The 13,071-nt window shown below is 40.2% G+C and overlaps 1 protein-coding gene across 1 annotated transcript in view; it reads left to right on the forward strand.

The window, feature by feature from the left end:
* LOC117434849 (tumor necrosis factor receptor superfamily member 16-like) overlaps positions 1-12,790 on the forward strand; it is a 59,847-nt gene extending 47,057 nt beyond the window's left edge. Inside the window, exons 4-6 of the mRNA XM_034057521.3 lie at positions 1,324-1,549; positions 2,423-2,592; positions 8,510-12,790. Coding sequence (XP_033913412.3) covers positions 1,324-1,549; positions 2,423-2,592; positions 8,510-8,820 — 707 coding nt within the window. The 3' untranslated portion in view covers positions 8,821-12,790. The remainder of the gene's footprint in view (positions 1-1,323; positions 1,550-2,422; positions 2,593-8,509) is intronic.
* Positions 12,791-13,071: the final 281 nt, after the last annotated feature.

Genomic DNA, 13,071 nt, shown 5'->3' on the forward strand with positions numbered 1-13,071 from the left:
GTTGAGAGAGTGAAAAAGTAAATTCACGTTTAAAAAATATATAATGAAGCAATTTAAATAATATACAAATATATCACAATGAAAATTATTACTTGTGTTGTTAATTTTACAAACCACTGCTTTTTCCATAGTAAAATCATAGTGCAGTGTGATAAAGCACAGTCAGCAAAGGACTGGTAAATATTGTAAAGCTCAGAGAGAAAGGAGAAAGCACATTTATTAATATACAAAAATATCAGAATGAAAATTTATTTTTCAAATAAAGCCATACTACACCTCTCCAACAATGATTCAAGTATTAATTATGTGGGTCTACAGCATTTCTTTAAGAACAAGTAAGATGTACAAATTATCTCAGTAGACCACTCTTAGAAGTGATCGCTGAATATACGATTAGGGATAATCCTTTTTAAGATCATCACTACTGCAACTCCCTCCTGGCTAGCCTCCTTGCGTCTGCCACCCGTCCGCTCCAGCTCATCCAGAACTCTGCTGCCCGCCTGGTGTTCTCTCTGCCTCGCTTCGCCCACTCTACTCCACTGCTCCGCTCGCTCCGCTGGTTCCCGATCACCACTCGCATCCAGTTCAAGACTCTTGTACTAGCCTACAGATGCCTTGACCATACTGCACCCAGCTACCTCCAGACCCTCATCTCTCCCTACACCCCCACTCAACCTCTCCGCTCCGCCTGCACTAGAAGACTAGCTCTACCTCCTCTACGCTCCCCTGCCTCCAGAGCCCGCTCCTTCTCCACCCTTGCTCCGCAGTGGTGGAATGACCTTCCTACAGATGTCAGGACTGCCCAGTCCCTGACCACATTCGGGCACCTCCTTAAGACTCACCTCTTCAGACAGCACCTGTTGAACTCCTCTGTTTTTCCCCTGGGACACTTATCCCCCTTCCTTAAATGCGCTTTACTTGCTCTTATCTGCCCCCTATTTTACTGCATTTAATCCTGTACTTCAGAGTACTGTAATCTGCCAAGTGTTTAATCTGTAGTATTTTGTATTTATTCATATCCTGATGTAACTATCACTGACACTGTTATCTGCTGTATTATTGAATTGTATTTTGTCACACTTGTACTTGCTAGAACCAAAGTCATTGTATTTATCTTGCTCTTAATTGTATTATTACTTGTACTGTGATACTTGAAATGTATTTGCTTACGATTGTAAGTCGCCCTGGATAAGGGCGTCTGCTAAGAAATAAATAAATAAATAAATAAATAATAATAATAATAATAATAATAATAATAATAATATCACGATAATCAATTATAGTCCCAACCCTATCAGTAACAAGTGTCCTTTTTTGCTCTAGAACTGAACCCCAGGTTTTACACCCCCACCCCCATAATGGACATGACAGACAGCACCTTGGGAGGAGGGATCCCCAAAATCACTCCCCCTATGGACACTGTGACCACCACAAACCCCAGCTCCAACCGCATGGGCGGTGTCGGAATGGACCAGAAACTCATCCCCATCTACTGCTCCATCCTAGCAGCCGTGGTGCTGGGACTCGTGGCCTTCATCGTGTTTAAGAAGTAAGAGCCACGCTGGAGCCGGGGCAGTATTGAGAAGGGCAAGGGGGTTAGTGCCACACTGGAGCTGGGGCAGTATTGGGGGGGGGGGGGGAGGAGGGGGGGGGCATATTTTAGCCTTTTAGTCTTGTTCCCTTTCTTAACAGAAGTTAAGTTCAAGAGTGACCTTCGTACTGTTGATGGATGGACAACGACACCTGTGCCTTCTGTCAGTTCTGTTGTCAATTCAACGCTTGCCTTCTTTGTATTCCTTAAGGATATTATCTTCACGTATTGCTCGTACTTGCTTTTTGGGTCTTCCAGTCTTGGGTTTATCAATTACAGATGATGTTTCTCTGTACTTGTTGATTATGCTTCGGATACCACACCTTGAAAATCGAGTGATGCAAGCTATTTCACTCATTCTTTTTCCTTCTTATGCAAGTCAAGGTTGTTATAATAGTAGAAAACACTAGTGGAGGCTTTGAGTAAATTGTTGATGCTCATAATGCATCAGAGTAGAAAAGTGTATATATAGAATCTTGAGCCCTAAACTACTGTAGATTACTGTATGGTTCTTTGTAAGGTGCATATTTATATACAGTAGCACAAAAACAAATCAGGTAGATTACACTATAGTTAGGTCAATTGTATAAAAAGTGAAGCCTGAAAGTTACCTTAAATGCTTAGATGAATGCTTATTGCTAGCTGTTTTAGTCTTTCCTTGTCCACATTGATGTTGTGTATATATACAAAGCTCCTCTTCCTGCTCTGTTCTTTATTCTGATGTTGTTTCAGTCATCTCATAATGGGAATCAATCTTTATTCCTACATTGAATTATCTGTCTCTCAGAGACCCTATCTCCAAACTGACCCCGCCCCACCGTCATCCTACAGGTGGAACAGCTGCAAGCAGAACAAACAGGGAGCCAATAACAGGACAGTGAACCAGACCCCATCTCCGGAGGGAGAGAAACTGCATAGCGACAGCGGAATCTCTGTGGACAGCCAGAGTCTGCAGGAACAGCAACAGCTGCAGCAGCAGCAGACCCTGTCACAGCCATCAGGTACGGACCGGATACAGGGTACAGCACAGGGGCACAGTACAGCCCTGGGGTACAGTACAGCACAGGGACAAAGGAAAAGCACAGGGATACAGGAATCGCACAGAGATACAGGAATCGCACAGGTACACAGGAATCGCACAGGGACACAGTACAGCACAGGGACACAGTACAGCACAGGGATATAGTATCACACAGGGACACAGTACAGCACAGGGACACAGTACAGCACAGGGACAAAGGAAAAGCACAGGTACACAGGAATCGCACAGGGACACAGTACAGCACAGGGACACAGTACAGCACAGGGATATAGTATCACACAGGGACACAGTACAGCACAGGGACACAGTACAGCACAGGGACAAAGGAAAAGCACAGGGATACAGGAATCGCACAGGGACACAGTACTGCACAGGGACACAGTACAGCACAGGGGCACAGTACAACACAGGGATACAGCACAGCACAGGGATACAGTACAGCACAGGGACACAGGAATTGCACAGGAGGTACTGATTAGGGGCATTAGGGTAGTATAGAATAGGGGCCAGATAAAGCACTAGAACCAGAGGTCTAAGGTTCCAGGTACAGTGGCCCAGCTCTAACCTCTAGGTCACACTGCCTCCCAGTCCCTCACAACACTAGAAACAATGTTGTTAAGTGTTTACATTTACTGTATGAATGATCTACCCACTGCTGTCCAGTTTTAAACTCTAACCGCTAGGCCACATTCATAAAAACAATCAAATGAAAAAAATAAATGACAACATTTAGTTATTGTTTGATCATGAAGCCAATATCTTTTTCACAATCTATTTTTAATGATCAAGAAAAAAAAAGATCATGTCATTTTGGTGCCTCTACAAGTCTTTGCGGCATGGTAATGGTAATGTGGTACAGGGGCTGTGACCCCAAATTTAAAACTGCGTCCTTAGAGGCATCTATAAAACCAGGACAGCTGTAAAAGATCACATTCTTCCAACTCACAAAGCTGGACAGCTGAAACCCAGATTCAACACCACTGGTAAACCTATTTTTATTGCATGGCTTTTATTTTCCAAAAATACACCTGAGCAATTTGCACAGTCCAGTAGCTGACATATCCCGTCCCTAACTTCAAACACTCAATCATTGATTCTAAAGCAAGATTATATGAAACAAAGTCAAGCAGATCCAGGTGCTGTATTGGCAAGTGCCTTCACCGAAATCACAAAACCAAGCAGACAAACATTTTGATCAATGCCTTTATTATTATATTGAATACAAAACCATGGGGGGGGGAGTAGTTTTTCATTTTACCCCCAATAATTGTCTTGCTGCAATGGTAACTGGTACAAAATTCACTGCATTCAAACTGGACTATATTGGATTATCTGTCTGATCCCCAGTATTGTACTGAGTTCTCTATACTAAACTGTATTGAATTTGAAAGACTTGAGAAGGGAAAGGGGTAGGGAGTATGGCAGAGGGTTTATTTGAAAGCTCATTAGCAGGTGTCTGTGACACAGCTCATACCAGGAAAGCACAGACATCTATCTCACATCGGGAAGGGAAGTAATGTTAAAACTTTACAATGCATTAGTAAGACCTCATCTAGAATATTGTGTTCAGTTCTGGTCACCTCTTTACAAAAAGGATATTGCTGCTCTAGAAAGAGTGCAAAGAAGAGCAACCAGAATTATCCCAGGTTTAAAAGGCATGTTGTATGCAGACAAGCTGAAAGAACTGAATCTATTCAGTCTTGAACAAAGAAGACTACGCGGTGATCTGATTCAAGCATTCAAAATTCTAAAAGGTATTGACAATGTCAACCCAGGGGACTTTTTCAACCTGAAAAAAGAAACAAGGACCAGGGGTCACAAATGGAGATTAGATAAAGGGGCATTCAGAACAGAAAATAGGAGGCACTTTGCGAGCTGCGAAGTACCTACTAAACGATAATGAGATTGTTAAACTCAAGAGTTTATAGGAATATCACAGTTTACCACATATAATAATAATAATAATAATAATAATAATAATAATAATAATAATAATAATAATAATAATAATGTATATACAGTCTATACATTTCTTAAAATAGTAATAATAATGAAGTAGAACTGATTGCTATTTTTAAATGCGTGCCTCGTTAAACAAATCTGGTTGTGCAGAAGTTCTGCACAAGTACAGTATGTTGACAGGAGGAGCCTGCAACTAAATTATCCAAATGTCATCACTACTGTTACCTGAGGGCACAGTTTGGGGAGTAAAAACAAGCTGGTAATATTAAAGACTAACATTAAAGAACTCACATGTATGGGAGAGCTCTTCAATAGCATAGGCAGTAATTGCAGGTATTGTAGCATTGCAATTGTTAAATCGTTGAAAACAAGTTACACAACAGTGCAGTACAGCTCTCACAACACAAACATGTAATTACTTCGGCAGTTATGAAACCTGGTCTTCAAGTTCCCCCTTCGCTCCACCACCCTAACCGATATACTGTACATGTTGTGAATAACAGAAGAAGTAGATCACACGTGTTCAATAACAATTTTTCGTGTTTTCGGATGACCAAAATAATGTTGAGCTTTCCACTATAGAAACACACATAATGCTGAGAACTAGACAGGAAGGAATAAAGAAAATAGTGCCGGTGTCACAGGAAGTTGCTATACTGCGCACGCGCAAATTTCTGAATTTAAAGGGAGGGTTCACATCTGACAGCATTTTCCGGCTGTGATCCTTAATTGTTGAACAGTCTGTATACTGGTCTATGGCTGTCTGATCACCGTCTTTGTTTTAAATTTATTTCCATAAAAGATTACAAATGTCACATTTTTAAACAAACAAACAAACACTATCTGTAACTTTGTTTTTATTTCTTAAAAGAAAAAAGCGAATCAATCCTGTATCTTCATTGAATTTCCAACAAACTTTAAATTCAGAAATCCGTGTATGCGCAGTAGAGACAATGTCAATTTATTTCCCAGTCGACCAATTTCCTGTGACACCGGGATTGAAAAGGGGGGTGTTAAATTCTCACAGCTTTGCTGTTCAATCAAACTCAGGCAAACAAGAGGTGAAAGACATGAGATGCTATTGTATTAGCCCACTGTGCCATGTAAACCCATAGTTTAAAAACATGAGTAGTTTTTAAGTTCTCACTGGACCAAGTAAATCTGTACTTAAAGCCAAGTGAATGCAACCTTTTCCCTGGAATACATGATTAGTGAATCTAGACTCTCTTATTATTCTGTTGAAATTTCCATCTCTAAGCCCAGCTAAAGGATCACTCCAGGAACTGGCCAGGCTGTCTTTTGTATTATTTCGTTCCCATAAATACAGTGCAGCATGCTAAACCATTACACTAGAGTCTAGACAGTGTACTACAACTCACTTTTAACTTCCACATTGCACAGGACAGGTGTAAAAGGACTGAGGCTGGGAGCAAACCTGCAGCCACACAGACCACACACAAGCCTCTGAACCACTATGCAAAAGAGACATGCTTATTTGTATTTGCAGTAATAGAGCTTTTAATCTCATCTCATCGCACCAACAGGGGACAGAACCCATAACAGCAGTGTATAATATCTTGTTTATCACACATACAACATAAGCCCTTCTTGTAGATACATAATTTTTTATCTTAAAAATATGCCTTTTTAATTCTTGGGAGCTGCCTCGCTGAACTGATGGCAAAAGTCATTGGTTCAATATACATTGTACAGACTCATACAATATACAGTTTACTTACCAAGCTCATGTGAAACACCCAAACTGTATAACATTAGAACATATACTGGGTATCTTCAGTGGGGAGGGGGTGTGATTAAATCTTAGTCTGTTGTGGTATATATATCCATAAGTCCATCCTAATTTACATTTGAAAATACATCCAATCAACGGGCAGCTTACATTTACAAATATTTAGCAACTACAAAGATATTCAAAGTGGATTAAAAGTGGCAGGGCATATTCACAAAGCATTTACCACCATGGTAAATTAAGAAAATAGAACAGTGACATTACCACGCTTCATATAACTTATGTAAGAGCTTCTACATGAACCTCTGCAGTTTCCTACTTGTTCTGTAACAGTTTGATTTTCATTTTACAAAAAAAGCTTAGCACAGCGGTAAATGCTTCATAGATGTGGCCCTGTGTATCTTAGCACAGAGATAAATGCTTCATAGATATGGCCCTGTGTATCTTAGCACAGCGGTAAATGCTTCATAGATATGTACAGTGCCTTGCATAAGTATTCACCCCCCTTGGACTTTTCCACATGTTGTAGTGTTACAACCTGGAATTAAAATGGATTTAATTGGGATTTTTACCATTTGATTTACACAACATACTTAACACTTTGAAGGTGCAAAATATTGTTTATTGTGACACAAAAGTTAATTAAACAAAAAAAAAGACATTTGTTGGTTGCATAAGTATTCACCCCCCTGAGTCAATACTTGGTAGAAGCACCTTTGGCAGCAATTACAGCTGTGAGTCTTTTTGGGTAAGTCTCTACCAGCTTTGCACATCTGGATCCTGCAATTTTTGTCCATTCTTCTTGGCAAAATTGCTCAAGCTTTGTCAAGTTGGATGGGGACCGTTGGTGAACAGCAATTTTCAAGTCTTGCCACAGCTTCTCAATCGGATTGAGGTCTGGGCTTTGACTGGGCCATTCTAAGACATTCATGTTCTTGTTTTTAAACCACTCCAGTGTAGCTTTGGCTGTGTGTTTAGGGTCATTGTTCTGCTGGAAGGTGAACCTCCGCCCCAGTCCCAGGTCTCTTGCAGACTGAAACAGGTTTTCCTCTAGAATTTCCCTGTATTTGGCTCCATCCATCTTGCCCTCAATCCTGACTAGTTTCCCAGTCCCTGCCGATGAAAAGCATCCCCATAACATGATGCTGCCACCACCATGATTCACCGTGGGGATGGTGTTCTCAGGGTGATGAGCAGTGTTGGCTTTGCACCACACATAGCGTTTTGCGCTAAGTCCAAAAAGTTCAATTTTGGTCTCATCAGACCAGAGAACCTTTTTCCACGTTTGCTGTGTCTCCCACATGCCTTTTGGCAAAATCCAAACGGGATTTGATGAAGGTTTTTTTCAGCAATGACTTTCTTCTTGCCACTCTTCCGTAAAGCCCAGCTTTGTGGAGCGTCCGGGTTATAGTTGTCCCATGGATGGTTTCTCCCATCTCAGTTGTGGATCTCTCCAGCCCCTACAGAGTTACCATTGGCCTCTTGGTTGCTTCTCTGACTAATGCCCTCCTTACCTGGTCACTGAGTTTTGGTGGACGGCCTTCTCTAGGCAGAGTTGCGGTTGTGCCATATTCTTTCCATTTTTAATTAATGGATTTAACGGTGCTCCGGGGGATGTTCAAAGTTTGGGATATTTTTTTATAACCCAACCCTGATTGGTGCTTCTCCAGAACTTTATCCCTGACTTGTTTTGATAGCTCCTTGGTCTTCATGATGCTGTTTGTTTAGATATGCTCTCTAACAAACTCTGGGGCCTTCCAGAAACAGGTGTATTTAATCTGAGATCATGTGACACTTTAATTGCACAGGTGGACTCCATTCAACTAATTATGTGACTTCTGAAGGCAATTGGTTGCACCAGAGCTTATTTAGGGGTGTCACAGCAAAGGGGTGAATACTTATGCAATCAAGACTTTTCAGTTTTTTATTTGTAAATAATTTTGAAAAATAGGTAGATTTTTAGACATTATGGACTATTTTGTGTAGATCAGTGACAAAAAAATCCTAATTAAATCCATTTTAATTCCAGGTTGTAACACTACAAAATGTGGAAAAGTCCAAGGGGGTGAATACTTATGCAAGGCACTATATCTGTGTATCTTAGTTGTTGGCTGTTTGTTTGTGTTTGACAGACCCCCCCCCCCCCTTTCTCTGTCCCCCACAGTGGTGAAGGTAGATGGCAACCTCTTTACCATCCTGCCCCCTCACAAGCAAGAAGAAGTGGAGACCCTGCTTGCAGAGAAGAGCGTTGAAGAGGATATGGACTGGTGCAGCCTGGCTGGGCTACTGGGCTATCAGGAAGAGCACATAGACACCTTCCGTCAAGAGGAGCACCCGGTGAAGGCTCTGCTGTCTGACTGGGGCTCCAAGGACTGTGCCACCCTGGATGCCCTGTGCACCGCCCTGCGCAAGATAAAGAGAGACGACATCGCTGAGAGACTGAGTCCCGAGCCCACAGCGACCTCTGCAGTCTGAGGCTGGGACTGCGCTCCCCAGGAGGCACGGAAGAAGGAAGACAAGAAAGGGAGTGGGTGCTGTCTGAAGAATTTCAGAATTTCAGTTCAGACTTTTCCCCCCTGTAGTGGGGGATCTAAATAAAAAAAAAAGGATTGATGCGTTAAAAGAAGAACTTGTGAAGGATTTACAGAGTGAATGTAGCCGGCCAACGCCCACTAAAACTTTCAGACTTTACTCATATGCACTGAGGCATCTATTTTCAGTATTGTCCCACCTCCCCTCCCACATTTCTAGCCCCTCCTTCCTACGCGCACCCGTTATCATTACATTATGTATGGACTGACTGCGCAATGCAAACACAGTCAAAAGAAGATGTACATACCAAACACTTACACCGTGACTGCATCCAACATTGAGTTGTAAGAACTTGCAACGGCAAAAGCATACCCTCGATTGACTGTGTGTCGACACTGGGGACATTGTAATCCCCCTATTACGTGCAAGATTCCTGCAAAATTATCAAAATCTGTGTAAACTGCATAGCTATTCTCTCTTCCTCAATCCGGCTCCACACTTCGAAACCGAAGATTGGTTTAGGACTGGGTGGGGCTGGGTTTGATCAGCCTTGCTACCGTAGTAGGTATTTGAAAGGACTCGACACAGGAAACCAGGAGCAGTGGTCTTACAACAAACTTTAATACGATGCGCAAAAGAAGCCAGGAAATGCGTTCAAAACACAAGTCTGACTTAATGATACAGCCGTTCAGCACACAATTATACAGTCACTTACGTCACATAAACGGTTTCAGGAAGTTTCCATATAAGAGGTTGTTTTTCCTAGACTTATTTCCCATTCTGAACAACTTAGCACTATATGCAAGTAAGCACATATACATGTGGTTTAGCCTTGCTCCCTACCTAGTTTCTGTTGTCTAACCTTTTGCTGCCAGAGCATGCCATAATATTGCAGAAGTAGAAACACATCTTGCTGACACATTTAATTGGAACTGCACCCTGAGTCCTAAGCCGAAGCAATATTCTATATATGGAATAAAATGAAAACTTATAAGCAACTACTTAATTAATAAAAACACATATATTTATACACAAACATCATGGGCCTCCCACCTTCTTGTTCAATATCCAGTCGTTGAGGTGATCACCCTGTTAGCTCACACCTTACCCGCAAATACAAACTTATCTCCATCTCTCTTTGTATCTAAACTAGACACATGTTACTTTTGGCTGTCTGCCCAGACATCTTCTTGTGACTCCTGAGTTTGTGACAGGATGAGGTGTCTGGTTTACTTCTGTAAAGAAAGCCACAAAGTGTTCTTTCTGAAATTTGCTTCAGCTTAGCATAAAAATATAAAACTTCAAATATAAACTTTATAGTTATTTTGATACAAAATTACTGTGGCTAAGCAGATTACAAATGCAAATGCTCCCTGCTGATTAAGCATTAAATGTTAGATACACAAATATTCAGAAAATATAAATTCCACCTCTACAGATGAAGCCTAATTTTCTGCCCAATACTGGAAGTTGATTTAAAAGCTTCCTCTGTGTTACAAGTAATAGGACCCCACCCCTTGACCCCATGATTTTCCAAGTCCTATTAAATGTAGCACAGGCAGTGAAATAGCTGTGCAATTGCTGGAGTAAAATACAGTGAAAATAAAGTGAAAAAAAGATACACAGCAAAATAATGTTTTCATGCTTGAGGTAAGAAAGGTATTGTTTAATACATCTTTTTGTTTTCATAAGATAGTGGGTACTGGAGCTAATGCATGTTAGTTAGACTCACCCATGACAATCTGCAAGAATATCAAAGAAACAAGTTGCCAAATTGGCACATGCTTGAGTGAAATAAGTTGCTAACTTAGACAATCCTCTTATTAAAGGGACGCTGCTGTAGATAGATTTGAGAGGACCGAGCTGTTAGTTTGAATGAAACAGTGGGGCTTGCAGCCAACTCCTCCCTCTCCCTCCTAACCGGCTGTGATGATTAATAATACATGAGAGGGGTGGGGCTAATAACTTTCGTGGCCTCCTATGAACTGCGTGTTGTTGCAAACTTCCCACTAGTGACCATGTATTTACTAAATTGTGACTGAATTTCAATAATAATTTATTTATAATTTTTTTTTTTTTAATTTAATAATCTCCAATTATTTTATTATTTTCTCCCAATTTGGCATATGACGGTATGGCATACCGGCAAAAGAAAAAAATATCTAGCGGGGGAAAAAATTATATAAATGTTATACTGCTGCAAAACACCCTACCCGGACCTTTTTTTAGTTTTTTTTTTTTTTTTTTTTTTTTTTTTAATTTAGAAGTTGCCATTTATTATTTTTTTGTGTGTGTTTTCTCCCCAATTTAATAGTGCCCAATTATTTTTGTTTAGCTCAGCTCACCGCTACCACCCCCGCGCTGACTCGGGAGCGGCTAAGACGAGCACATGCTGTCCTCCGAAGCGTGTGCCGTCAGCCGACCGCTTTTTTTCACACCGCAGACTCACAGTGCAGCCACCTCACACCGCAGACTCACAGTGCAGCCACCTCATAGCTACAGCGTCGGAGGGCAACGCAGCTCTGGGCAGCTTACAGGCAAGCCCGCAGGCACCGGGCCAGACTACAAGGGTCGCTGGTGTGCTGTGAGCCAAGGACACCATGGCTGACCAACTAAATAAAGGCACAAAAAAAAAAAAAAAAACCTATATATACTATAAATAAGAAACACTTGAAATGGCTAATTTACTTGAATTTATACTTTGACATTATAAATATTATTTGAAGAAATTAACATTACTAAGAAGTACTCAAATCATTGTTTACATTTTCTGAAGTATAAACAATAGAAACGCTAAGTAATTTATTTTGCTTATATCCAAAAATTACTCACATTTACTTTGTTTCCTTTATTTCTAGAAATGAAATATGTGCACGACTTGTGTTCATTTTAAGCGTTCCTTTTGTTTTCTTTGAGCAGATAGGGATTGTGTTTGCAACAATACGTGGTACACAACAGACAGTACCAGTAAGTTATAAAAGAGGAATGATGTTCAACATTAGGGATGGAAATAAGCTTGATCCATTCCTGTTTTTACCATGAGTTTAATAAGACATACCTTTCTCATACACTGTGGCTAATCAAGCTCGTAGTAAAACCTGGAATGGGTGAAACTGCTATGCAATAGGAGTGATATTTCCATTCCTGAACACTGATAAAATGTAGAAGCTTAAATATATTACACGGTTTTGACATCGAGAGTCATATCACACCTGTTATAAAAGATTCCCACAGTGTAATAAAGTACAGTGAAAGTATGGTAAAGCATAGGTAAGCATTGTAAAGAATAGCAAGGTGTGGTAAAGCATATTATATTAATAAACTACTGTAAAAATGCTTAGATAGCCATGGGAAAAGCATTGCAAAATTGAAAAAATACCATGGTAATATAAGTGATGGTTTTGAGGTCAAAGTCATATTATACAGTTTGTCTAGATATACTGTAACAATGTAAAGTGTATGATGTATAAAAACAAAAAATGGGCTGACAAATTCCAAACCAATGCATTGTATCTCTGGCATTGCTCTTGTAGGTTATGATCCCAGAACCCCTCAATGCAATGTATTTGTTATATAACAATGTCGACCCTGGGGACTTTTATGACCTGAAAAAAGAAACAAGGACCAGGGGTCACAAATGGAGATTAGATAAAGGGGCATTCAGAACAGAAAATAGGAGGCAGTTTTTTACACAGAGAATTGTGAGGGTATGGAGCCAACTCCCCAGTAATGTTGTTGAAGCTGACACCCTGAGATCCTTCAAGAAGCTGCTTGATGAGATTCTGGGATCAATAAGCTACTAACAACCAAATGAAGAAGATGGGCTGAATGGCCTCCTCTCGTTTGTAAACTTTCTTATGTTCATATATATATATATATATATATATATATATATATATATATATATATATATATATATATATATATATATAAATAGATAGATAGATAGATAGATAGATAGATAGATAGATATAGCGCATATATATATATATATATATATATATATATATATATATATATATATATATATATATATGCTGTTTAATCCCTAGTGTGTATATTGCTTTTTGGTCAAGGTGATTGTAGTTTCAGGATATTTCAATGGCGGTAGTTACAAATCTAGCAAAGCTCCTGTTTAAAACATAACGCAGGTCTTGAAGCCTACCATATACATACCAACCTAGTATGTATATG

This window comes from Acipenser ruthenus, chromosome 28 (assembly GCF_902713425.1).
Source record: "Acipenser ruthenus chromosome 28, fAciRut3.2 maternal haplotype, whole genome shotgun sequence".
Classification (NCBI taxonomy): Eukaryota; Metazoa; Chordata; class Actinopteri; order Acipenseriformes; family Acipenseridae; genus Acipenser; species Acipenser ruthenus.